This window comes from Lampetra planeri, chromosome 37 (assembly GCF_965212315.1).
Source record: "Lampetra planeri chromosome 37, kcLamPlan1.2.h2, whole genome shotgun sequence".
Classification (NCBI taxonomy): Eukaryota; Metazoa; Chordata; class Hyperoartia; order Petromyzontiformes; family Petromyzontidae; genus Lampetra; species Lampetra planeri.
In genome coordinates, this window is record NC_136143.1 from 7044257 (window position 1) to 7071983 (window position 27727).

The 27727-nt window shown below is 50.2% G+C and overlaps 1 protein-coding gene across 2 annotated transcripts; it reads left to right on the plus strand.

Annotated features, from left to right (window-relative positions):
• The first annotated feature begins 1261 nt into the window (after positions 1 to 1261).
• Positions 1262 to 26903, plus strand: LOC144730994 (lysophospholipase D GDPD1-like). Of its 2 annotated transcripts, none has more exons than XM_078611936.1 (10): positions 1262 to 1859; positions 5950 to 5992; positions 8309 to 8444; positions 12792 to 12837; positions 18425 to 18546; positions 19537 to 19626; positions 19806 to 19939; positions 22229 to 22288; positions 22614 to 22665; positions 23260 to 26903. In XM_078611936.1, the coding sequence occupies exons 1-10, from the start codon at positions 1724 to 1726 to the stop codon at positions 23389 to 23391; spliced, it is 951 nt and encodes a 316-aa protein (XP_078468062.1). In that variant the 5' UTR covers positions 1262 to 1723; the 3' UTR covers positions 23392 to 26903. The 2 variants fall into 2 exon arrangements, with proteins under 2 accessions (XP_078468062.1, XP_078468063.1); XM_078611937.1 differs by lacking the exon at positions 1262 to 1859 and adding an exon at positions 4789 to 5620.
• Positions 26904 to 27727: the final 824 nt, after the last annotated feature.

Consider the following 27727-nt stretch of genomic DNA (forward strand, 5'->3'; position numbering starts at 1 on the left):
CAGTACCAACACTGCCCTACCCTCGGTGCGCTACCCGCCCTGAACTACCATGCACCAGCCTCTGTGTATTACTACCAACACTGCACTACCCAAAATTCACTATTTATTACGCACGCTGCAATGTCCTTCCCGCACTTACCTTTGAACTACCACAAGATGCACTACCACAGATGCACTACCATTCCTGCACTAACACAACACGCACTACCATTCCTGCATTACCCCATGATGCACTGCCATTCCTGTACTACCACAACATGCACCACTATCATTCCTATACTACCACAACATGCACTACCAGTTCTACACTACCCCTCTATGCACTACCAGTTCTACACTACCCCACTATGCACTACCAGTTCTACACTACCCCACTATGCACTACAATTCCTGCACTACCACAACATGCACTACTATTTCAACACTATCACAAAAATGCACTTCCATGTCTGCACTACCACAAGATGCACCAACACCTCCTTGCACCCCCCCTTCCCCGCACTACCGCATGCTGGTGCTGAATGAATAATTTTACAATAAAATAGCCACCCCCCAACTCTCCCCATCCCTCCATCACAACAATAATGAGGCTGGAGCAGCTGCACAGCGCAGTGCGTTAGCGAGGCACACAAAGGCCGCACGGATTGCTGCTCCATTAGCTTGTGGTTACGAATGAATAATAATTAATTAATAATAATAATAATTATTAAAATAATTATTCTAATATTATTCATTCATAATAATTATTAATAATAATTTTTAATGGTTATTCTGAATGAATAATAATTATATAATGAGTAATTATTAATATTTGTTTATAATACTATTCGTTCATAATAATAATAATTATTATTATTATTCTGAATGAATAATAAATATATAATGAATAATAATTATTAATATTTTTTCTAATTTTTTTTATTATTATTATGAATTAATTAATTCGGACAGAGCGAGTACTCTACGGCCAATTTGGCGAGCCCGGGCGAGTGCTAAATGAATGAATCAGACAAAGCAATGAGCGGCGAAGGCTTTCCTCGCGAACGACTGGAAGAATGATGTAATAATAACAAGATGAATGACTTCATTGATGAACGATTCGGCGACCAGTAGAATTGCTTAACAAAATAAAACAAAAAAATATTAAATTACCGAATGAACGCTCGAATAATTAAGCGCGTCGGTAAATGAACGACCTTGAGAACGAACGAACGAATGAAATCAACTGAATGAGTGCTGCGTGACGTAGGCAGTGACGCGCACCAAACGCGGAAGCGGCCGGCGGTGACATCCTCCTGTAAACACGAGGAGCCGGCTCCTCCGCCTCCACCTCCTCCGTCTCCACCACCTCCACCTCCTCCGTCTCCACCACCTCCACCTCCTCCGCCTCCACCACCTCCACCTCCTCCGTCTCCACCACCTCCACCTCCTCCGTCTCCACCACCTCCACCTCCTCCGTCTCCATCACCTCTTCTCATAGCCACAGCAACAACACCACCACCATCACGTTCTCTCATAGCCACAGTAACACCACCACCTCTTCGCATAGCCACAACAACAACACCACCACCTCTTCGCATAGCCACAATAACAACGCCACCGCTAACCACCTCATCCTTCTCACGTAGCCACACCACCCACCACCACCAAACAAACACCACCACCAACCAAACACCACCAAACACCACCAAACACATCATCATCAGCATCATCATCAGCAGCGATGTCCACCGCGGTGGTGGTGCTGTCGGCGCTGGGCGGCTACGTCCTCACGTCCGCGTTGCTGCTGCGGCTGCCGGGGTTGCTGCACCAGAGGAAGAGGCCGCGCTTCACCTGCAGACACATCTCGCACCGGGGCGGTGAGTGAGATGTCTGCTTGCTCCATCTCACTCTCATCTCACTCTCATCTCATCTCACTCACTCCATCTCGTTCCATCTCCCTCTCATCTCTCTCTCATCTCGCACAGGGGCGGTGAGTGAGATGCTCCCTCGCTCCATCTCACTCGCTCCATCTCCCTCTCATCTCTCTCTCATCTCGCACCGGGGCGGTGAGTGAGATGTCTCCTTGCTCCATCTCACTCTCATCTCACTCTCATCTCATCTCACTCACTCCATCTCGTTCCATCTCCCTCTCATCTCTCTCTCATCTCGCACCGGGGCGGTGAGTGAGATGCTCCCTCGCTCCATCTCACTCTCATCTCACTCTCATCTCATCTCACTCACTCCATCTCGCTCCATCTCACTCTCATCTCTCCCGCTCCATCTCCCTCTCATCTCACTCTCATCTCATCTCACTCACTCCATCTCGCTCCATCTCCCTCTCATCTCTCTCTCTCTCATCTCGCACCGGGGCGGTGAGTGAGATGCTCCCTCGCTCCATCTCCCTCTCATCTCCCTCTCATCTCTCTCGTCTGCCTCAAGGGTTGGTGAGATGTCTTGTCACTCTATCTCCCTCACTCCATCTCCCCATCATCTCACTCTTCTCCCACAGAGGCGGTGATATGCTTCCTCACGCTATCTCTCGCTCACGTCTCTCATCTCCCACGGGAGTGGTGAGATGCTAATACTGTCTGCAATTGCCGTTTTGTGTGTGTCCAGCGGGACGCGGATTTGCCGTGCGGTTTCAGAATCATTGCGGAGTCTCTTTTTAAATCCTTTATATTAAGTTCACTTGCTTGCTTGCGTGCTTGCGTGCTTGCTTGCTTACGACCGTGCAAATCTTTCGGTCGTTTTTTAACCCACTTCCCGTGATCCAATCGAGCTGACATTTTGCACACAGACTCGTTGTGCGTGACAATGAATTTTCGTGAAAAAAATTCCCAAAAGTTACACTGTTTAGGGATTTTTTTTTTAAATATTTAATTACCAATTGCTTAATGGTGGCAGACAATCATCTGACCCATAGGTGGCAGCCATCTCAAGCCAGAGGACGAGAGGACTCTAGCCGCCCCGATGCCACGCATATAAAGGATTTATAGTGAAAAACTTTGATTTTACGGGTTAATTTTTCTTTTTTCCATTGAAGAAAATCGCTTCGGAATATATCTGTCGAGGAACAAACATTGCCGGCTTGCGACGCTCCGATTCCAACCAAAGTGTATACACTTATACGGCGCAGACTGTGATGGAACATGATCGTTGAAATGTCACCTTCGCCTCCTAGCGCCACGGTGGCTAAGAGATGTCAACTACATCGCCTGGTGTGCAGGAGGTCGTGGGTTCAATGCCCAACCCCTGACCCCTGCTGCTGTATATTTGGAGTTTTCGGTGTCTCATTCTCTCCCCCCGTGGTCGCGTGGATTTTTCTTCTCCGGGTCCTTCGGTTTTTCCCTCCACATTTAGAATCAACGCGCATTTAGATTATTTGGCAGCTATAAATATCCACATGATAAGCCACCTAATCGTGTCTCCTCCCACTATTGGAATACGTTCCACTGCATCCGCCTCATAAATTGTGGAATTTGAATAAATTTAAAACGAAACTATTCTTTATTTCACCAGGTAAGGCCCACCGAGCTAAAGAGCTATTTTTCAGATCCGACCTGGCCACAAACGATAGCTCAACGAAGTGGCTTATCACGTGAAAGTTTACAGCAGCCAAATACTCTAAGGAGTCTAAGCCCATGTTTATGAGTGTGGAGGGAAAAACCCGGGGAACCCGGAGAAGAAAAATCCACGCGCCCACGGGAAGAACACGCAAACTCCAAATATACAGGCGTCGAGATCGAACCCACGATCTCCTGCATACCAGGGGAGGTAGTTAACATCTTGCTACGGTGGAAGTGGACCCCCAGATGATCTAACAGAACACACACGATCTGACGAGACTTTCTGGACAAATAATTTTGTATACGTTGCCGAACAAGTCACGCTCCGACGGCTGGATTATTTTGTCTTTGGTGGAATCTGGATTATGACCAACGTGTTGTTTCTTATGGTTTCACACTGTTAATTTACCTCTTGTTCTGTAGTGTTTCCCCGTGAGTAATATTAACGAGAGCGAGAGTAGATTGATTCCCACTGCTCCGAACAGGACTTCTTTGATGGTGGGGAAATTTTGCCTCCAAAAGTTGTATCGAGTTGAGAGGGGGTTGATCTCTGTGGTAACTGGAAGACACAGCACCAGCTAAACGACACTTCGTGTGCGCGCGCGCGTGTGTGTGTGTGTAAAGCGATATGAGTGTAATCGATCGCTCACAGCACTTTCCCCAAGAAGTCTGTTACGGTTGTACGTGGGGATATTTGTCTTTTGGGATAATTCCTCTCGCACCTTAATGGAGTCACGAAGGGCAACGTGACCTTTCAGCGGTCCCCCTCTTATCACCGCGTGCGGCTGACGTGCAAACGTCGGTTGAAATCGGAGCTTCGTGCACACGCTGCGTGAATGTTCCCCGCGAGTGCTGGAGAGAGATCGTTGCGAGTTTGGCCTTCGTGCCGAAAGTCTCGTGTTGGATTTCAGCACCGCCGCCATCATCATCATTATTTTGTTGTTGTATCCTCTCCGCTGTATTTTCGGGTCATGCTTCTGCGCGTTGTTGTTGTTCAGCACGATGTCCGAAGTTTCGCTCCACGTGCTGCTGGGAGCTTCCTCCTCGGGAATTGATAGAATGCAAATTTTTATCCCCCCCCCAACTCCCTCTTCCCGCCACCAGCACGGCACGTGGAATGGAACGTCGGACAAACGTCACACGACCCGAGAGAGATAATTAACATTTTGTATAATCATCTTCGTCACCATCATTGACGTCGGCCTACAATATGAACGGGTCGTATATAATTGGCCATGGTCTATCCACTGCTGGATATAGGACTCCCCAAATCTGGTGGCGTATCTCGCAGTCCTGCGGAGATTTATGGGATTAATAGGATTTGCTACACACAGTGTGTCTCGCAAACTCCACAAAAGCACGATTCGTTATAAAAAACAACAAGAACAATGTTCTTTCCCAAAGTGGAATATTAATTCGCACAGGTATGAGTATCCGCTTCTGAATTTGAGATCCAAATGTGGTCGGATGAGATGGTGAAATGCATCAAATACGTGTGATACAGAAACATGTGACACAGCCGATGTGTAAAAAAACACATTTTTGTAAAAAAAAATATGAATGGTTTATGCCGAATGTTGACGCAGATTTACGTTTACGTCCACATTTTGTGGTGGTAAGACGTTAACTACTTCGCCTGGTTTGCATGAGGTTGGGGGTTCGATCCCTGATGCCTGCTGTATATTTGGAGTTTGCATGTCCTCCTCGTGATCGCGTGGATTTTTCTCCGGGTCCTCCGGTTTTTCCCACCACATTTATTTCGAATCAACATGCGTTTAGAGTATTTGGCTGCGATCACTTTCCACATGATAAGCCACTTCGTTGAGCTATCATTGGTGGCCAGATCCATTAAAAAAAAGAGCTATATAACTCTGGGCCTTACCTGGTAAAATAAAAATAAAATAGTTTGAATGCTTTTAATACAGAAGAGTGAACAATGGGGATTTTCCTGAACTCAATTCCCTTTTCGAACTGGCACTTGCCAGTACAGTATTGGTGAAGTATGGTCAAGCAACCCCCTTGATGGAAGAGGCCAACAGAGTGACAGCCAAGGGGAGGGAGTGGCGCCTCAGGTGAGGATGTCCCTTTACAGAGATGGAGTCATGAAATCGGCTGCTGTGCAGATTGCACGGCGCAGGACTGCGAGAGACGGTGCCTTGCTTGTTTGGGAGGTCCTTATCCACAAGTGGATTGACCAATGCTGATGCTGATGATGGAAAGACGCAGGGAGGACAATGTCTAGCAGCAGTGGATCGATAAAGTTGCTGTACATTATGACGGTTTTTACACGTTTAAAATAAAGCGCAGAATCTTGTTATTAATGGTGACGGTGCTATTTTGGTGTGTGCTGTGTTTATTTGGAAAATGTTATTGAAATTACGTTTGTTTTCTTCTCCTTTAGGAGCCGGAGAGAATTTAGAAAACACCATGACAGCGTTCAAGCAGTGAGTATTTCTTCTCCTCAACTATTTTGCTCAGGGAGGCTAAGACGCAGCGTCATTATACACAGATGAAGACAAAGAGCCCCCGTACAGCCTGTTCAGGCTATGCCGAAGATCTTTGAGAATAAGTCGACCTAGCGGAGGCCCAGGACCGATTCAGATGATCGTCACTGGTGTTGGCCATGAGCGGGAATCGATCTTGGGTCGGTGGGTTCGTAGTGCTGCGCGCTGACCGCTCCACCACCGCTCCCCACACACGCAGCCACAACACTTTTATTGGTCTTCAAAATCTCTCGTTAAAACAATGTTTTCGCTACTAATCCCAAAGTCAACTCCTCTTCCCTCTCATTTCACTCTACTCCCCTCTATGTACTCCATTACCTCTCCATGCACTCTCCTTTCTATCTCTTCCCATCTCACTACCCTCCACGCAATGTCTGGCCTCGCAACCTCTGAACCCGGCGACGCCACGGCTAACACCGGTGGCGAGTAATGTCTGAAATGGTCTTATACCCCTCCCCCACCTCCCCCACCCACCCAAAACCTCTTCCAACTCACACCGAACGAAGCGGTAAAGCACCGAGATGTATTATTATTATTGCAGTAACTAAGTCTGTACGACCTCACAGGGCATCTGTAGCGAGATTAGTGGTGGTACTAGACTTTGGAATGCGCGTCACCTGGCTCTACTGCTGATGAGGTGTCATGCAATCTGGTTTATGGCAATTAATTGGGTGTGTACAGCTTTCTATATCAACTGGTTTGCATTAAATGTTTTTTTTAGCCTGCAGTGAGGTTAATTATGCACCTTAGCAACAGTTTCCATCTTTATGACATGCCAACATGGCACCGGACCGACTCTTGTGTAGGTGTTACTGGTGGGACGTGGGTGGCGCTGTGGGTGGCTCTGGTGGGGCATGGGTTACACTGGTGGGACATGGGTGTGATCTGGCCACGGTGATTAAGCGGCAGTCTCTTCATTCAATCCCAGGAAATCTCGACAGTTGCACGAGGCACGGGCGCTACGGCGAAACCCTCGGTCCCTCCGTGTTAGTCATTGCATTGGAGGTTAGGTTACCGGGTAGGACAAGATTAGGCAAAAGGGGAGAGCTGGCGTACAGAGCGTCTCTGTTCTCGGAGAAAGCCAGCCCTCTGCTCAAGATTTAATTGAAACATAAAATCCCCAATTAACGTGGGGGTGGTGGTCACGTGACTAATTTTGTTTGATGGGTGAAAACCCAAATATGCTTACAGCTGTAGTGTGGATGTATGTGGCATGCTGCCAACTCTTGCTTCCTGTGAACCTATTGCCCTAATAATACACGCAGAGCCTGCACAACTGTCTGGGCTCTATAATTGACTTTGGGTCTTGAGATTGCATCTTAGATTTCTCATCTGGAGTTGTGCTCATGTGCCACACATATCTGTGACGTCTGTTTTCTTTCTGCGTGTGCTGCACAAGTTATTTGCGCGCGCTGTCTGCTGCATTCATGCCGTGTGCATGTTGCGTGCTGTGTGCTTACTGTGTGTGCGCTTGCGTCCTGTGTGTGTGTGGTTGTTGCGCGCTGCTTGTGAGGAGCGGTAGTTTAGCGTTTAGCGTGCTGCGCTACAAACCTGGCACCCGAGTTCGATTCCCGCTCACGGCCAACACCAGTGACGATTATCTGAACCGGTCTTGGGCCTCCCCTAGGTCGACTCGGCCTCAAATGAGTACCCGGTGCAATGTGTAAACATTGCCACTAGGGAGACAAAGGCGGCCGGGCATGGTGTTGGCCACCCACCCCCTCATGTGCTGTGCTGGCCTTCATAGGCGCTCGCTGCATGTGCGTTCATGTTGTGTGTGCGCGAGCGTGTGCAATTGCGCCAATTGAGAAATTCACACGCGTGCCACGTGTCTGCCCGAGTGCAATTTCATGCCGTGTGAGTGATCGCATGCCACTTATGTGCAATTGTGAGTGTGCTTTTCTGAGTATGCGATTGTGTATGCAACTTTGTATACGCCGTGTGTATGCTTTTTTGCGGTAGCAAATGTGCGATTGCGTGCCACATATGCGTTTGTGTGTATGTCCGTGCGCAATTGTGTGCGTGTTAATTAATCCATGCATGTGACACGCGATTGCGTGCCACCTGCATGTCACGTGCGTAATACACGTGTACGGTTTTGTTTGTGTGCGCGCGAATGTGTGCCACGTGTGTGCGGCTGTGCGTACCGTGCCGGCCTTCATAGGCGCTTACTCGCAAACAGCACTTGACCCAACAGTCTGTTAATGCTATACGGGGGATCTTTGTCTTTGCTTGCGTGTGCCCTGTGTGCTTTAGCGCGGTGGCGCTGGGCACGGACATGCTGGAGCTCGACTGCCACCTGACCCGGGACGACGAGGTGGTGGTCGTCCACGACCAGCGCCTCAAGCGTCTCTGCGGTTTGGACGCCAAAATCTCCGACCTCCGTTACGCCGTGAGCACCGCCTACATTTCATAGACCTTACAAGATTTTTGTTGCGTTTTTCATCTGCGCGTTGCTTCGTCGTGTTCTTTGGTGAAGGTGGGGGGAGGGGGTGAGGGTGGGATCAGGGCAGATAAAGGGAAGGGGGGGCCCCCCCTGTCAGAGCGCGACTTGACAAACCTCGTTGTTTCTGCAACGTCTTTTGAAAACATCAAACATTGTTGTTCTGCTGTCTTTGTACCCGATCTGGTCTTGCTCTCCGAAACAAAGCAAACATTTGGGGTGTCCCGTAATTCAGGGCCACCCTGTGTTCGCAGCGTAGATGTATTTGTGTATCTTGAGATTCTTTAGCACCGTACGTAGCCAACCGTGCTAATCGGAGGTGCGGGGGAAGGACAACAAACTTAAATACGAAAAGCAGTTCTAAGGAAATTCGTTTTCAATTTCGATAAAAAAATGCAAAGCTCCAGTGATTTCCTAATATCGGAAGGAAGAGCGTTCCAGACGGCCTCAGAAGCGCATCTGAAAGCGTGCGATACGGTGATCGTCTTTGTTCGATGGCCAGCCAAAAGTTGGTGTATGTTGAACTTCTTTCTCACCGTACGTAGCCAATTGTGCTAATCGGAGGTGCGGGGGAAGGACAACAAACTAAATACAAAAGTAGTTCTAAAGAAATTAGGTTTCAATTTCGGTGATAAAATGCAAAGTTCCAGTGGCTTCCTAATATTGTAAGGAAGAGTGTTCCAGACGGCCACAGAAGCGCATCTGGAAGCACGCGATACAGTGACCGTCTTTGTTCGGAGCAAGTGGGTGGCCGGACGGTCGGCCCGTGGTCCTGGTGCCCTGCCCGTGACCTAACGCTGAGGCTACGGAATTGCTGACCTATTGCTGACCCATTGCTTTGTAAGCGAGTGAAGGTTTGACTTCGAACCAAACACACGGTCGCGTCTACGACGACACCAGCAGCGACGTGTACGCCACCAAACGTGTACTGTCCCATCGTCATCATGCGGGGTCGTGGGGGGGCTGGTAATCGTCATTTGGTGAAGGCAAGGAGCATAGACATGGGGGGCACGGGAGTACAGTACAAGAATCCCTCGTTCAGCGCGGCAGATGATGCGTTCCTGAAATGTGCCATGTCAAGCGAGGAATTACCGTATTTTCCCGCATATAACCCGCGGGGTATACCACTTTTTACAAACAAAACAAGACCCTGCGGGTATATGGAGGTGCGGGCTATCTGAAATTTGTTTTACACAAAACGCTATTTTTGCGGGGTATTTGCGTCTGCGGGTTATATGCGGGAAAATACGGTACTGTATATATGCATATATTACAGGGCATAAATACATCTTTTTTTATAAATATTGAACCACATTTGCACTATAAAATCAGCCTGCAGCTGTACCACTCAGTCACGCAGCTCAAGAAAGTAGTTCGTCGTCGACCGCTCAGAAAGCCGCGTTAGAACGGCGCGTTCCACGTTGCGCGGAAAGTGTTCCCGGGTAGAAGAAACCGTGTTGTTGCGAAAACGCGTCATATGACAACGCGAGGAATTTCCGCACAAGCTGCCTCGCAGAGCTGCTCGGAGCTGCTTGGCATCCGAAATTCTGATGGGAGCAGGTGCATTCGGGGTGGTTGGCTCATAATGAAATTCGGCGCGTAGCACAGCAGCTCAAGGGGATACGAAGGGGGGGATGCGGTTCTGTCGGGGCAACAGAATTGGGGGCGAGTGTCGGCACGCAGAAGTTCCGCCGCACGGTTCAAGAGAGGTAGGAAGTGATTCTGTCCGGTCATTTTCCGAGGGATTTGTTCCGCGTCGTGATGATGATGAAAAGCAAGGATCCGTTATCTGTTGCAAGTCAACAGGAATGGACATTTCTTTCTTCACCGTGTGGTTTTTCTGTGTGTCACAAGTTGGGAAATTAGTGGTGGTGAAAACTCAGTCCCCATCCGTTGCTGGAGCGGTGGTGCTGCGGTTAGCTTACCGCGCTACGAATCCAGCCACGGCTAACAGACCTCAGATTTCCTTTCCAATGTGCGTGTCATTGACCGCTCTGTTTTGCAGACTTTAAGTGTTCTACATGTGTTCGGTTGTTGTATATGCAATGGTTTATTTTAGCCTCGTAAATAGTTTGTTCTGGTTGTACATTGTTGATGCACGGACCCTGCCATTCGGAACTTGACTTGTTTTGATTTATGGTTTGTTAGTTTTGTGTGTGCTGTAACCAGGTTTCTTTAACCAGTTCCCCCATCGAACATGAGTATTTGTTTCCCAATGAACTTTACCCGGGGCCGCAATAAAATGTACCTAACCCTGGACAGCAGCGGCGGCGCATGATATCCGAACCTGTGCCCCACCCCTCAACACTCGTTAGCCGATCCGGATTGGCCGGCTTGGTGAAGTATGGCCGAGAAGTCTCCCGTGACTGAAAGGCGTGGGGGGAGGCCTTCGTCCGTGCGGTGGATTGATATGTATTTTATGCACTTTTAAAATCTAGATTGGGTGGTTTTTCAGACGCATACCTGTGTGGGCGCTTGGAGGTGATGAGGAGGGAGAGGCGGGGAGGGGGGGTAGAGCGGGTGGGAGGCCGAGGTGGATCTCGTAAAATGGTTTATATCGCCAATTCGATGGTTATAAAAACTCGAATTACTGACCTTAACAAATCGTTCATTATCGTAAGCCATGGTCCATCTGCTGCTGGATGAAAGCTTTCTCAAGTCGCCGCCGTTCTAGAATGAAAACTCGTTTCTTTAGAACTGCTTTTTGTGTTTAGATTGCGGTCCTTCCCCTCTCCGTGTCTCCGATGAGCACGGTTGGCCACGTACGGTACGAAAGAAGTTCAAAATATATATGTAGTGACTGGCTCAGAGACACTCAGAGTAGGAGGCACTCTGTTTATTAAAACGGCCTTAACAGTTCACACTTGGTAACTACGGTTCCCAGTCAGGACAGCTGGTAGACTGCCTCTGACTGGCGACGCCGAGATGGTGAAGACGGAGACGACGGTGAAGACTCCGGCAGCAGCACGACGCTGATCCCACTCCACACGACAGCCCCGAGCTCCCCTCCCGGAGCCCCTCTTATACTGTCAGCGCGGCCTGGCTCCGCCCCCGGCCACGCCCCCTTCTGGAACCTACCAGCGGGTTCTCGATGTGCCCCTTCCATGACCTTTCCCCCTCTAGATCTCCTTCTGGTCTATCACGTGACCTGCTGTCAGTCAGGGCTGCTGTAAGCTGCATATCCCCTTCCCTGCCAGCAGCCAGCGCTGTGCTGCTACGTGGCCGATTCTATGTCACTACACACACATACATACGTGTACAGCTCATTTAAAAAAGAAAAGCAAATCGCATCACTGCTTGACGAGGATCTCACTGAGCCAGCCCCAGTCGTGGAGGTTATCCGAACATACTTCAGCGTGCTGGACAGTGCGAGTCGGTGAAGATGGGGAGCATAGACGTGAGCATAGCATAGACGTGAGCATAGCATAGTACAACAATGTCCGTGGCTGTGCTGCCCACTCTTACAACTCATTATTATTGGCACTACGTGGGTTGGCAAACTGGACAATAGTGAGATAGAGAAATCCCCCCCCCCCTCCTTGCCATGTCTACTCAGCGGCATGAATGGATGTACTACAGTTAGTCAATCGCAGGTAGTGGGGTAGAGTGTGGGTATTCCCAGCCCTTCCAAGACACTTGGCGCGCGTGGAAGAACCCTCTCGGGAGATTTTTCCCTCTCGTGGAGGGGGTAGACTTCCGTCTGTCGTGGAGGCCCTTCTGCCAGCAGTGACGTGAGCAAGCAATTGCAGGGCTGCGCCCTTAACCTTTATTGCTCCAGACTTGGCGAGAATTACCGAGGCGCAGGGGAGTGAAACGAAGATGAGTCTGAGGTTGAACCCTGATCCCACTGTGCTAGGCACGGGGGAGGATGCTAGGGAGCAGCAAGGTCCATGGGGAGGCTGTGATGATCTCTTGCACGGGACTCGCGGTTGATTAGGCCATGCCCACGTTGCAGTCACTCTAAATAAATGAAGCCGTAAATTGAGACCTGCGTTTTACGTGACGCACTTATATAAACGGTCTCTCGCGCGGCGTTGTGTAATTGCTCAATTTGGACGGCATAGCCAACTTTTTTGGAATGGACCGTCAAAGGGGCGCAATTTTAGGATTGTTATTTTAGGATTGTGTGCGGTCGCGAATGACTGTGATTGTACGCACACGCGTGTTTGCGTGCACACGCATGTTTGCGTGCACACGCGTGTTTGCGTGAATGCGTGTTGTTCACACTGGTTCGCATATGCATGTTTTGCCCCCGCTCATCTCCCCGTGTCTCTTCTCGCCTCTCCGTATGTTTAGGACCTGCCTTGCTACCACTCCAGCCTTGATGTCACCTTCCAACCAAGTAAGAAGCCGGCATCTTGGCTGCAGACTGGGCTTAATTCATAAATGTTTTTCTGGGGTTGCTGCTCGACTCGAGCAATGAGGCACGTGTATGTATGTTGAAATTCTTTCGCACTGTACGTAGCCAACCGTGCTAATCGGAGATGCGGGTGAAGGACATCAAAATAAACACAGAAACAAGTATAACCCGTAAAAACAAAGTTTTTCACTATAAATCCTTTATATGCGTGGCGGCTAGTCCTCTCGTCCTCTGGCTTGAGATGGCTGCCACCTATGGGTGAGATGATTGCATTGCACCATTAAGCAATTGGTAACTAAATATAATATTTTTGTCCTAAAAAGTGTAAAATTTTGGAAAACATTCACGAACATTAATTGTCACGCACAACGAGTCTGTGTGGAAAATGTCAGCTCGATTGGATCACGGGAAGTGGGTTAAAAAACGACTGAAAGATTTGCACGGTCCTAAGCAAGCAAGCGAACTTAATATAAAGGATTTAAAAAGAAACGAGCCTAGTAGCCACAGCCGCTCGCGAGAAGCGCAGTGGCTCAGTGGCGGTTACTTGTTCCAAGCAAAAGCCTAGGGGCCATTACGCAGCTGAAGGGGCGCCCCAGACATTCTAAGTCTAATTGAAGTGTGAAACTAATCAACGTGAAAACAATGAAATGAATCGCTCCTTATTCTTGCGATCTCACTCCATTGTCCGTTTTTGCATTTGTTTCACATCGCTTGCATCGTCGTCTCTCGTTTGATGAGATTTTAATAAGTTGAAGGCGGCGGGGGTGACGGGAGGGGGGAGAGACTCACCATATTGCCCGACCCCGTCGTGGTTTTTGCGCCCTGTTGCGTAAACGGATGCGAGCGGCATCTTTTTTTTTATGCTCTTAGGTTTTTTTGGTAAAGTCACGTAGGTAAAACATAAATAATACAAATAAAATAATATTAAAATAATATAAATAAAATTATAAATCACGACGTTTCGGAGGCAACACAAGTCTCCGTCATCAGGTGGGACCGTCACAGCTAAATTTACTGTATCAAGTGAGGCAAAATTCCAAGAAACAATTCTTTTTTTTTACCCAGCGGTTTCACCTGCCCCCCCCCGCGCGCCCCCATCCCCCGCCCCCCCACCCCCAGCCAGCCCCGCTCCCCGAGGAGACGCTGGCTGAAACGCGTGGCTGTACTGCGGAGATTTCGGCACCCAACCCCACCACCCCCCCCCTCCGGTCGGCAGCGGCATGTTCTCAAACCGGGCGTTTGTCGGCGAGGTTCGGGCTGGGGCGGCGGGGCAGGGGGGAGTGGTGAACTCTTACAACAACAACAACAGCGGCAGCAAACTGTGGCCCACCTCATCCTAGCTGCGCAGGATGAATTATTGAAAACGCAGTGTCTCCTTTTTCTGTTTAAGCGCTGCGTGCCGGCCGCGCTCGGTAACCAGACTCTGGTGGGAGAGCGGCGCGGTCAAATCGCCGAGCTCATTAAGCTAAACGGTAAAATATGAATAAAAAAAGTAGTTTTTACCAGGTCAGGCCCACTGAGCTGTACAGCGCTTTTTCAGAAGCGACCTGGCCATCGCAAATGATAGCTCGACGAAGTGGCTCATCGCGTGGAAATTTTTATTGCGGTAGCCACATACTCTAAACGCGCGATGTTGATTCTAAATGTGGAGGGCAAAACCGGGAGACCCGGAGAACATGCAAACTCCAAATATACAGCAGTCAGGGTCAGGATCGAAGCCATAACCTCCTGTATACCAGGCAAGGGAGTTAACATCTTGCCACCATGGGGGGGCGGGGCTGTGGGGGAGTTGGTTCATTTAAACGGTGACAACGCTCACGTTGGCGTGGAGCGGTGGCCCAGCGGTTGGCGCACCACGCTTTGGACGCGGCCGCCCGAGTTCTACGCTACAAACCCCGGCGAGCTGAGTTAATAGGTGCTCGCTAACAGTGCTCACCCCCAACAGTCTGGGTTGGCTATACAGGGCACCTTTGTCTTTTGTGTATTGGTGTGTTAAGTGAGGGATGGGGGGGGGGTCCTAGGGTAAGTGCAATGGTTAGCGAACCGTGCTATGAACCTAACAACCTGAGTTCGATTCCCAGCCATGGCTAACATCGGTTGAGAGTGATATCGAAACCGGTCCTGGACTTCCCCTCCTTCACCGCCATCCCAAACTGATAACCGTGGACGGAGTGTGGTAAACAATCCCCAGGACCGGCACCAGTAAGGGAGATGCCTTCCTTCAGCGGTCGATTGGCACAGAGCTATTTAAAAACGGTAATCCACAATTACGCACTTGCGCTTGTGCGTGTTTCATTAATCTTTCCGGAAACGGACACTGCCTCTCGGTGCCACGCAGAGTTTAACGGCGGAGGAAATTAAACGCACGCGATTCGTTCGAATCGCCGTTGTTGTCTCTCGTGTTGCCCTGCGTGACGTCCGACGTTTCGCTCCGCGTGAGCTCGGGAGGATGCTGCCACCGCGTGAAGCGAACCGAAGGGCAGCACCACGATAGCAACCCCCCTGCCAATGGTCCACGGTGACGAGATGTTATTTCCCTCGCCTGGTACGCAGGCTTTGATCCCGCGGTGTCTCCCCATAGTCGCGTGGATTTTTCTCCTGGTCCTCCGCTTTTTCCCCCTCCGCGTTTAGAATCGGCGTGCGTTTCGAGTTTTTGGCTTGCTGCGTTAAATGTCCACACGATGATGAGCCACTTCGTTGAGCTTTTATTTGTGGCCAGGTCGCTTCTGAAAAAGAGCCACACAGCTCAGTGGTGCGGCACAGCCACGATGACCCTACGCGGAGATTGAGATCGTCGTCGTCGTTATTGGACTTGCGAGAACGCACAGGCCGCCGGGTTATTTTCGGCTCGTGCAGCCGTTTATACTGCGCGACCTTGGAAAGAGCGCGGCCGGCTCCTGCGCTGTTCGCTAGCGCGCGACGGTGCAACGCTGTTTGGATTTACATATATTTATAGTCTTTTATAAATATAGCGCGCGACCGCGTCTCGAGACGGTGCACGGATAACGGTGGGGGTTCATTTATGGTGTAGGCCAGAAGGTCGGCAACCTGCAGCTGCGGAGCCGCATGCTGCTCTTTAAGGGCTCTTTATACAGGTAGGAAACAACAGGTTCCACACTGCCCACCAGGGATTATTTGTCTGTCTGTCATGCATATTTGTCTGTCGTGCACGAATGCGCTGTCCATCCAAGTTCCTACCTGCCCACTCCGAAGGAACGTGTTTAAGGCCCACCGTCTCGTATTCACGTGTATTGGCGGCTCCTGGAATCTGTACCGAGTTTTTTTTTTTACTGAATTCGAACACAAAAAAAATGTCTCCTCTTGTTATTTTGGTTGCCGACTCCCTGGTATAGACAGAGAGAGAGAGAGTGTGGCAGGCAGCTGTAGGCAGCGGTTAATTGGAAAAGGTCTTGGGCCTGGACTTGAACAGGGGGCAGGCAGTCGACAGCATGGATCACTGGGGGTTGGGGGGGAGGCAGCGAGTTCCAGACTGTGGGGCCAGCGGCGGAGAACCGTCAACGCGTGTGAATCATGCTGACGGCTGCTGTTTCAGTAGTTTTGTATTGAATTACTATCGTAAAAAAACATGTTCTGCACTGCCCATTGTCAATGCCATGTTGGGGTAGTTGTTTGATAATACTTCACCATGCTGATCACCATGGGATGGTGAAACTCGGTGGAGAGCAGCCAGACTGATTCAGATACGGGTGTCATTCGCCACTGATATTTAGCCGTGGCCAGGAATCAAAATCAGGTTTCCGGGTTCATAGCGCACTGCGCTAACCAAATGCATCACCACAACCCACCTACTTCTTAGTGTATCGCCATCATCACCGCCTTCATCACCGTCAATAACGATCCATTCACTGCTGGATGAAGTCCTTCACCAGATCGTCACCATGGTCTCGCGATGATGCAACGACCCGTCTGGCTCCTCGCACTTGAGCTCGTCAAGGGACATTACGAGTAAAGTGCCGGCATTGCAGATGTCGGCTGTCGTGCTGTCGTGCTGTTGTGCTGTCATTGTAGCGGGCGTGCTCACCCTGACCGACACGCAATAGCGCGTCTGTCATGCGCGGGGGACGCTTCAGCAGAGAGCGGCAGGAGTAGCTCCGATGATTTTAGCGCAATCGGGAGAAAACCAACGAGACGACTTTCACAAGACGTGCTGAATTTGTAGCGAAGGGACGCGTCCGTGAGGTTTTCCGCCGAGGAGATGGAGCGATGGGGGGTGCTGGTGGGGAGGGGGGGTGGGGGATGGAATGGGGGGATGGGGGATGGAGTGGGGGGGGTCAGTCGTTTTCGTGCGCAGGAGCTTGGGTGGACGGATGACTTTGCGGGGTGGTGAGAGGAGGAGGCCTTCATCCAGCAGTGGGTAGATAAAGTGACTGGAAATTATAATTATACATTGTGAAGTATTTTTCACCCCCTCCTAATTTTGCCATCTCGGATTTTAAACAATGCATTCAAGGCGGTTCGGGGGGGGCACCTCAGATTGAACTGCCCTTGGTTAGCCGCCTTGTTTACCCACCGAAGGAAGACACCTAGGGGACCTGAAACATCTCCCCAGTTTCGATTTAACTCTGCCCTGTTTGATCGCGGTTTGATTCCGGTGCTCGTGGGACGCGCGGTGCCAATGAAGCCGCCGTGCAAACGACACGAAGGACAAAATTAATATCTCGAGGGAACCCTGGAGGTCGTGTTGCGGGAATTCGTCAAAACGCTGCAGGGCTCGGTCGTTACCCCTTCGCGGAGCTCTCCAATCGCCCCCATCGCCCTCCCACTCATCACGCCAGTCACATCCCCGTCCACTTTTGTACCTCTGATGAGCACGGTTGGCTACGTACGGTGTTCGACACACGTACACACGCCCCCCTCTAATCACCACGTTTCACACCGACCCTCCTCCCCCCCCCCTCCCCCCCCCCCGTCGACCTTCTGCTCAGCACACCCGATGTCACTCCTCTACCCAAACGCTTTGTTCACTATTCCACCTCGGGTTCATCAGGGCTGGTGAGGGATAATGTCTCCCCCCCCTCACCCACCCTCTGGTCAACTCCCTGACTCTCGTCATCATTGTAAGCCATGGCCAGCCCGACCCACCGCGGTCTCTCGCGACCTTGCGATGCAACGATCCACCCAGCCCCCGGTGCACAACAGCTTCCCTCTGATTAGCGCGGTTGGCTACATGCTGCGCGAAAGAAGTTCCACATTCATACGTAATCCACGCGTTCCTCTTTTTGTCTCTAAGTGTAATTCCTTCTAATGCAAATCATATGACGTCAATCATTGCATCTCTCTCTTATCATCATCATCATAAAATAAGTACATTATTATTCGTATAATTCCAAGTGTGCATTTTTCCACGCTTTTCTCCGTGACCGCGATTCTAAGCTATCTGTTGTGGCAGGTCGTGCGCACTGAATCGTCTCCAATAATCTTACTCGACTACCTTGGTCGGCATCTTCATTGCGGTTCATTAATTTAATCTCGCGTGTGTGCGCCTGGTGTGTGTGTGTGCGTACGCATGTGTGCGCGCGTGTGTGTGTTCTCGCTCTGTGCCCGACAGAGTGCTGCTGCGTGGGGACAGGAGACACGCGCATCCCGCGCCTTCGGGAGGTGTTCGAGGCCTTCCCCGACACCGTCATCAACGTGGACATCAAAGTGGATGACGACAAACTCATAGACAAGGTGGGCAGAGAAATCCCCCTCCACCACTCCGGCCGTCGCTCAAGCCGCTCGCAATCACACGGACGGGGCGAGGGGGTGGAGGATGCTTTCCGCGGCTGTCTCGTGGTCAGCACACCGACTGCCCTTGCAACCCAGAGGTCGCCGGTTCGATCTTGCGGCGGCAGGAGGAGACGGGCAACTCGTAGCCACAGCCATGGCAAGAGGTGTACTGGATGTTGTGAGTGTTCCAGGTGTGGGAATATTTTCCCGGTCGCCAGCCCAGACAGACCCGGCTGAAATGAAGCCCCGTTTGCTCATGAACAGTCGATGGCTTCATAAGCAAAGGTTTATGTTTCGCGAGGATGCGCGCCAAGGTGCATTTGGTTCGTCCACTGGACCTGCAATCCAGAGGTCGCCAGTTCAACCTCCTGATGATGATTGCTTGTGTTGCAGTCGAAACGTCGTGATAATTTTTTGTTGTTTTATATTTTTATTATTTTATTATTTCCCTTCTACATGACTTTACCGAAAGAACCAAGAATATAAATGGATACATTATTGTATTTGTTACACAGAAGATTCCGTGTAGCCAGTTGCCCAGCTATTTTCGGTGGCAACGGCGAGGTCGCGCCTTATTGTTGGGGTGGTGGAGAGGAACTCGGCCAGCGTCCAGCCAGGAAACTGGAGGCATGGATTCATTAGAATGGTAGTACAATGATATGCAACAAACGCTTTTTGCAGGGCGTATAAAATGTATGGCCCTAGTGTGGCTTTTTGACCATTTCTCAGTGCGGTTCATTGAATGCGCGGAAGCATAGTTTCGGGGAACGTAGAAGTACAAAACAATGGCGAATTCTTCTTCATTGCTGTCTGCTGTTCAACCGCATAGCCCTGTCATCTCTAGCCCCCCATAACACCTGTCACTATGGTCATAGACAAAAAAAACCCCCAAAATGTAGAATAATAATAATACACGTTTAAACTTAACACGACGGTTTCATTTCTTGGCAGGTGTCGGAGCTGATCAGGACGCATAGTCGCGAGTCCCTCACCGTGTGGGGCAACGCGAGCGACGTCGTCATCAGGAAGTGCCACAAAGCGGTGCGCCCTGCCCTCTGACCCTGCGACCCCCGGCGGCCGTGCTGCCCGTTGTGTCCCGTGCGCGGTTATGTTCGCCGGTTTCATCCCAGCAGGCTTGCCCTGCTAAGCTTCCGAGATCCCACGAGATTGGGCGCCTCCAGTGAGAGTTTATCGTGTCGTTGTGGTTGTCGCTGTCGCAGAACCCGGACGTGGGCATCCTCTTCAGCATGAAGCGCGTGGTCGTGCTGCTGCTGCTCTTCTACACGGGGCTGCTGCCCTTTGTGCCGCTGTCCGAGGGCTTCCTGGAGATCCCCATGCCCTCCATGGTGCTCAGGTGCGACGGGAAATTGCGCGTCGTGAGCGGGGGTCGGCGAGGTCGCGAGCGGGGGTCGGCGAGGTCGCGAGCGGGGGTCGGCGAGGTCGCGAGCGGGGGTCGGCGAGGTCTCGAGCGGGGGTTGATCAATGTGCCATGTTGTTCCGCACTTAAAAAATCTGACTTCCGAATCGGCGACATAGCTCGTCCACCGTGGATACAGAGAAGGGGAGATCATTCAGCTCACGAGCATCGCAGCAGTGGGATAGACGATGGCCCGGTGATGTCGATGATGAAAAGTCACGTAGAGAATAAGGCAAATGGAATCCCCTTTGAGCTCAGAGTGATCCAGTGTTGTTTGTTTATTTGTCTCAGACACCGCGCCTACATTACGCCTCCCTCTATTCACCGACTTAAAACAAAGCCTCTGGCACTGTCAATCAAGCCTTGGTATTTGTCTTGGAATGCAATCGCTTTCTATGTAAATCTAGTTTGTATTGAGCCACAGGACTCGCATAGACACCCACAGGCTCGTACAGAGACTCTTAGACTCACGAAGAGATCCCTCTCCTTCCATATACCTCTGTTAATAAATACGCCCACGGTTTCTGCGCAGCGTCTTCAGATTGCTGCCTTACGGAGGGGTTACGTAATCCGCGTTGTATTGTGCATGTTGCCTCCGTGTGAGTCGAGGTAACGTTACTCTGCAAGTACGTGGGGATCTGCCTGTGCCGTATTTTCCTATTTTTCTGATTGACTGCCTGTTTCTCTCCCGTGAAACAGATCAGTTTCAGAATCTTTATTTAGACTGGAGGAATCCTAAGAGCCACAAAGCTCTTTTTCACCGATGCCCAGTAAATTACCCCGTTCCTCAAATCGCCGCTTTACGCCGCCACCCTCCCAACGGCAAATGGCATCTGGGGATGCGGTCACGTTTGCGGGGGGTGATGCAACTCCACGTTGCGTTTATATAATTGTGTCGGTAAGCGCAAGTTGCCACCGCGTGCGTGGCGCGGCGTCGTGGAGCGTTACGCAAGCGTCGCTGTCGCTGCAGCTCGCCCGACGTTGCGTCACGAGCTGCCGCTCCCATGGGAAATGGTGGTAGTTGTTGTTGTTGTTGTCTTGGTGTGGACTGGGACTGTGTTGTTGTTGCTGTTATTGTTGTCTTGGTATGGTCTGTGTTGTTGTTGTTGTTGTCTTGGTGTGGTATAGGACTGTGTGGTTGTTATTGTTTTGGTGTGGTCTGGGACTTGTTATTGTTGCCTTGGTGTGGTCTGGGTCTGTGTTGTTGTTGTTGTTGTTGTCTTGGTGTGGTCTAGGACTGTTGTTGTTATTTTGCTGCCTTGCCCCAAGCATGCATTTGGTGTTGACAAATCGGCAGAAATGTATAATTATGTATTGCGACACTCTTTACCTCTCCTCTATATGGCACTCACATCGTCTTTTTGTCTTGTTTGTTAATGCAACTCGCTGACCCCATTGCCCTACTGGACATCTGTGACAAAGAGCTCCAGAGCTCATCGGATTCTTCCAGGACAAATAAAAGATTAAAATTTTGATTCACTATATCGCGAATAAAGTCAAAGGTACTCTTTGATTTTTTTCGGTAAAGTCACGTAGGTAAAAAATAAAATAAATGAAAACAACTAAATTAAATCACGACGTTTCGGGCGCAACACAAGCATGCCTTCTTCAGGTGGGGACAACGTAGCGAAAGCGCAAACGCTTAAGTGTGTCTAAGAGATGGCTGTGACGAGGCATTACATAGTCGCGGGGGATGGAGGGAGGGGGGGGGCATGGTGAGTGTGCGGGCGCGCTGTGGACTGGGAGGCAACGATGTGAGGAACGGGGTGGGCGCAACGTACGGAGTTCAAACTGAAGCTTTGTGATGCCGGTGTCGCCCCCGCGACCTCGTGCCCACGCCGCGGCTGACCTCGAGCCTCCACTCAGCTGGAGCTCTGGAGAGAGCTGCTCTCCTCGAGCTGGTGTTTAACTAACCTAAACCACTGTTTTTTTTATTTTACCAGGTAAGGGCCCCCACTGAGCTTCCTTCATAGCTCTTTTTCAGAAGCGACCTGGGCCGCAAGTGATAGCTCAACGAAGTTGGCTTGCCACGTGGAAATTTACAGCAGCCGAATTCTCTAAACGCGCGTTGTTGATTCTAAATGTGGAGGAGAAAACTGGAGAATAACGGGGCAATACCGTTTTGTTGATAAAATGTATGCTGTATGTAATCTGCCCACGTAATTATCGACCGCGCTTTGATGACGATGAGCGTGCCGTCCCCCGCCCCCTGTTGCTGTGCCGCAGAATTGCCGACGAAAAGTCGACGTCCAAACTCCACTGCTGGGTGCTGAGGCTCGCGGACCGGTAAGTATCGTCACCCGGCACACGCTCGCCCGCAACCTTCACGCCGCACGACCAGCACCCCCCGGCCCATCGGCACCAACCGCCACGTCTCCAGCGATCGCCGACAAACGCTAAACAACGTCGTCCCGACCAGCCCAACCGACCGATGGGCGGCACGTGAAAATATTCCCGTGTTACGCGTTCGCTCGGCCACGGAAGGCGCACAGGGAGATGCGATCGTGTTGGCGGGAGACATTAAGGGGTTGTTTGGCGGCGCGCACGAGAGGCCTGTTGGCAACTCCTCTCTAACCGCTCGCTCGCTCGTGTGCTTGCTTTTCCGTTGCAGGATACTGATGAGCAAGATTTTGTTCAAACACCTGGAGCGCAGGGGCATACAGGTGAGGCCAGCGATCGCTTGCGGGAAGCCCACAACCCAACGGGCAAATCGCTTTCACTGCTGCGGAGGTGTTGCCAGCTGTGCTGCAAAGCCCTCCTCCCACGTTTGTTGCCCGTATTACCCAACAACAAACGATACGCACGAAGTTAAATAAGGGTAAATAATCATTGACAGCCCCTCCTCTGGATTACAAACGCCGTTCGCCGCTTGTCGTTGAAGAGGTTCGTGGTTCGAATCCAGCGGCCTCCCTTGGGTAATAGTGCGCTGCCTGCTTCGCAGTGGGCGTTAAAGATCCCGTGACGTAATTCGCAAGAGTAGGCCGTTGCATGCCGGCGTCATGGTTCCAGGTTGCAAAAGTCGCCCAGAAATCACTCGAATGGGATTATACACAGCATCGTTGCCCAACCCTGCTGCAAAAGCCTGGTAGCAGCCTCCTGAAAAAGAATCATGAGACTATGTGAGGCTCTCCCGGCTAGTTTAGTGTGTTGTCCTTACCCCCGCCCCTCCGATTAGCATGGTTGGCTACGTACGGCGCGAAAGAAGTTCAACGTAGGTACATTTCGCGCGTACGTAACTCCCGCTACCGCCCCGCCAGGTGTACCTCTGGGTCCTCAACGACGACGAGGACATTGAGCGAGCATTCCGCCTGGGCGCCACGGGGGTCATGACGGACTTCCCCACCAAACTCAAGCACTTCCTGGAGCAGCATCCCGAGTACTGCAAGTGATTAAGTGGGGGCGGGGGGGGGTGTGCAGCCTCGTGCCCTCCCTGCCCCCCCCCCCACCCGCAACACCCGGTTGGACTCCCAGCTCCACAGGTTGACCGGTGTCAATAGGGGGAGGGAGTAGGTGGCAGGGAGGTGGGGGGCGGTTCTTACATAGTCGGGCTTAATTCATGTTCTTGTTGTTGTTCCTGTTCACTGAACAATGTTCTCGGTTGCTTGGTTAAGATAGGAGTGGGTGGCACGTGACTGCCAGGATCCACGGCCGTAGTGAGTCGTCGTAATGTTCAATGTGGTGTGCCGGGTGCAGAAATATATTTTTTCCGGATATTGTAGGCTTGCGTAGAGACACACAGACCCATTGAGACCCATAAACACACACATAGAGACCCCCCCATGTACTCCCTGAGGAGGCCCACAGTCTCACGCAGAGGCTTAATTTCTCGCTCGATATTTTCTGTGTCGCTGGTAGACCGGTGGAGGTGGTGGTAACGTGACTCATAGTAACCACAGCCATAGCAAGAGGTGTTATTGGATGTGGCGTGCTGGGATGCAGAAATACCTGCCGGCTCGCCGACCCAAACACACCCAGCTGATATCCCTCCGATGCGTTTTCCGGATCGATCTGCGCGTCGTTCGGCACGATGTCCACGCGGAACGGAACGTTGGACAGCGCACGGTGCGCCGAACAAAACGCGAAACAACCCGGAGAACACATCTTAGAGCCTGCAGAGCACGACCGGCAAGACCCAGGTGAAACTAAGCCCAGGTGCCCGAGCGTCCGTGACCGCTGGTGTTCCGGTGGCCCATGCCGCTCTCCCGTCACGGCCGTCCGTCGTGACGTTAGCACCGTGTGTTGCGTCACGCTCGTTATTTATTCGTGCATCCAGCTCGGTAGCGCTGCGTTTGTCTCGGCCGTGGGTCCGAACCGCCTTTTTTTTGCAACCGTGGGTGGCGCTGTGCATTTAACGAGTCCTTAATCAAAACCTGATGAGTTGTTATGAGTCGGTTGTTGCTTCCGATTGACCTTTCCTGCCTCGTTTTTACCGTCTTGTTTGTATTGTCATAGGACCTCCTTTGCCAGTACCAAAATATAAGAAGAGGTTTTCCCCTATTTTCTGGCAACAAAACAGGTCTTAAAATGTTAAAACACCAAACTGAAACCTTTTACAAGGAATCATGTCTACATTAACCATTGTGGTTAATGCAGACATAATTCCTCGTTTGTATCAAAACTGTCGCGTTACGGGAAGGGGGGGGCGGGGAGAAAACCACACAACACAAAAACAACCAACGCAAGTATTTTTTAACGAATTTTATTCGGGCTATTCAACGGCCCCAATGTTGCAATTCTGCTTCACGGAATGAAATGGCGGTCGTGAAATGTGTGGTGCGTGTGGGACGGGTATAATGCCACTTGTAAAAATAATGTATTTGGATGTGATGAAGTACAGACGTCTCGAATTGTATCTGCCGTGTTTCATGACATACTTGAGTGGGGGCAGTTGAGTGTCTGCTCGCCCGCGATTTGATGCAACGCGTTTACCCGCTGCGAGGTTTTTGAGCGAAAATGAAAACTGACTTTTTTTTTACAGAACATGTTTTTAATGTTTTTTTAATTTACCCCTGGAAGGATTTTGGGCGACATTTTTTTTCTAATCAGCTGAAGGATTTACGTCGCTTGCCTGTTTGCTTGAACAACAAGAACAAAATAACAGTACATTTCACATCGCGTAGATTTGCTCGGAATTCCTTTCAGTGAACTATTTTGCACAATAGAGATGTCATTACGAATATACGCGTGCGCGCGCGCTCACTCATAGCTTGCACAGGTCGCATAGTAACGAAATGTTGGTATTTTATTGCGCACAAACATGTAAACGTTTTGGAGATGCAACATGTCCCTTAACCTTCGTTCGGGCGGTTGTTAACCATACTTATGATAACTTCAAGATAGTTTACAAACGCGCGTTTGTGTTTTACGTTTGTGCTTTAATTAAAAAATGAACAACGTAGTGCTCTCATTGTCTTTGGAATGTGTCGCCGTGTTGTAGGGTTAATATATTAATACTTTAATTTTAAAAAGTACACGAGAGGTGTTATTAGTATACGAGAGAGGGTGGTGTCAGTACACGAGAGTGGTGTGTTTATTATTTTGGAAAATTTATTTTGTACAGAACCAAGAGGCCATGTGCTCTACTGCTGCTCTATGCCTGTAACTTCCCACTGCTGGACAAATAACTCCCCCCCCCTCCGCCTTATTGTCATCCGTGATTCCTTCTTTTCCCCAGTTGCTTCTGTCTCGGCAGTGACCTCCGAACTCGTTAACCCGGCCAGGTGACTCAAGTCAGAAGGTCGCACGTCCAGTTCGTGCTGGCAGGTTGACTCGGCCCAACGTAACGCCGCGGTCGATTACAATTCCGTACCACTCTGTGGCGGTGGGTGGGGGGGGGGAGTTCAACAGTGATCATCCTATGGATTTATACTCGTCCCCGCCATAGGAATGTGGAATTGGCACCACTGGCTCGGAGCTGTGAACGAGAGATGAGCACCTCCTTGATGGCTCAATCGAGTGTGGCGTCAGTTTTTACTCTATTCACTTTAAAAAATATATAAGTTTCGTGACGTGCTCAGTACCACAGTAATGTATTTACCGTGTAACAGGAAACTACATCGCCTCTCAATACTGTACAGCAGAACCTGGATATAAGCACACCCCTTCTGAGCTAGGCCATGTGTGCTTATATCTGGCGTCATGGTCTTGTATCAGAAGTTTCCCTTTGCCCCCCCCCCCCACCAGTGTCATGTGTGTTGCTTATATCAGAGCTGTGCGTTTTACAAGGTGTGCTTTGTCTATTATATATACGTGGCTAATATGTGTTTTCGTATGTTTGTCCAGGTAATTAATCTTAGACCCTCCCCCACCAGTGTTAATTCAACGATGAGTCGTCTGAAGGTTTATGATGTGTAGTTTGTGTGAACAGGGTCAGAATTCCATAAAAATGTGTGACCTTTTGATGCGATTATTGAGTTTATTGGACCCGGTGCTGCTGTGTTTTTTCTTTCTGATCAACTAATTAAAATAGCATCGTGCCTTATGGCATCCGCATTTCAACATCCTCCAGCAGGCAGATATGTGCAGGAGCAAAGATACCCACAAATAAAACTGAACAAAAATTTTTATTTTACCAGATAAGGCTCACTGAGCTCTATAGCTGGGTTTTTTTCAGAAGCGACCTGGCCACACACGAATAGCTTAACGAAGTGGCTTATCACGTGGACATTATTTTATAGCAGCCAAATACTCTAAGCGCACGTTGATTCTAAATGCGGAGGGCAAGAGCCCTCAAAGGAAATTATTATTATTAGAACATGTTTGTCAATTTACATTTTAGCACGAGTACGTGTCCCTTATGTAGAACAATGATGCCTTGTAAATGTGTGTCTGTTTTGGTGTTTGGAAATCTTAACAAGCTGTATTTACGCTTTTCATGATAATAAATACTTGGTGAAATTGAGTCCATCGCTGAATTATCATCGTTGAGAATGTGACGGGCTTCTTCCCACTCGTTTAACACAAAGCAATCGTTGGGGCTTCTATACTTGTGTAATGTGAGGATATATCCGGCTCACTGACGTATCACAACTCGTCATGATGATTGGCTCTGCCGGTCCTGGTCTATAGCCAATGGGGGGAAGCCTAGGGGCGTGGCCCTGATGTAATGGTAAGGTGACAGCTGTAAGGATTGGTTCTGCTGGCTTTGGCCACAGCCAATGGGGAGATGAGTCAGGGGCGTGGTCCCGGGAGCTTACGAGGGAGCCTAGAATATTCCATGGAGGCTAACCAGGACTGGTGGAAACGTACCACGTGACCCGGGTATGAAATAGGGGTGGAGACGAACGACACGTGGTCAGAACAGGAACGAACAGAGGAAGGGGGCCACGCGGGAGCGGGGCTCCGGGTTGCCACGTGGCGGTGCGTCTATCTATCCCTCTCACGCTGCCTGTCAGCAGCGTGAAGGAAAGTTGTAATACAAGTTGAATAAAAGACGGATTCCAGAAGTCGCCTCAACGACCTTTATTACACTTGGTGAATGTCCTTTTGTACAGCTCAGGCTGTTGGCGTGAGAATAAAGGGACTCGTTCCAACGCCTTGTCACACGTCTGCATCATTAGTCTTATTACTCCGTTATATGTATGTACAGTATGTGTATGTCTGTCGAACTTATTTCGCACCGTACGTGGCCAACCGTGCCAATCGGAGGTGCCAGGTAAGGACAACAAACTCAACACCAAAAAGCATTTCTAAAGAAATGAGTACTGCACCAGGGAAGCGTCCATA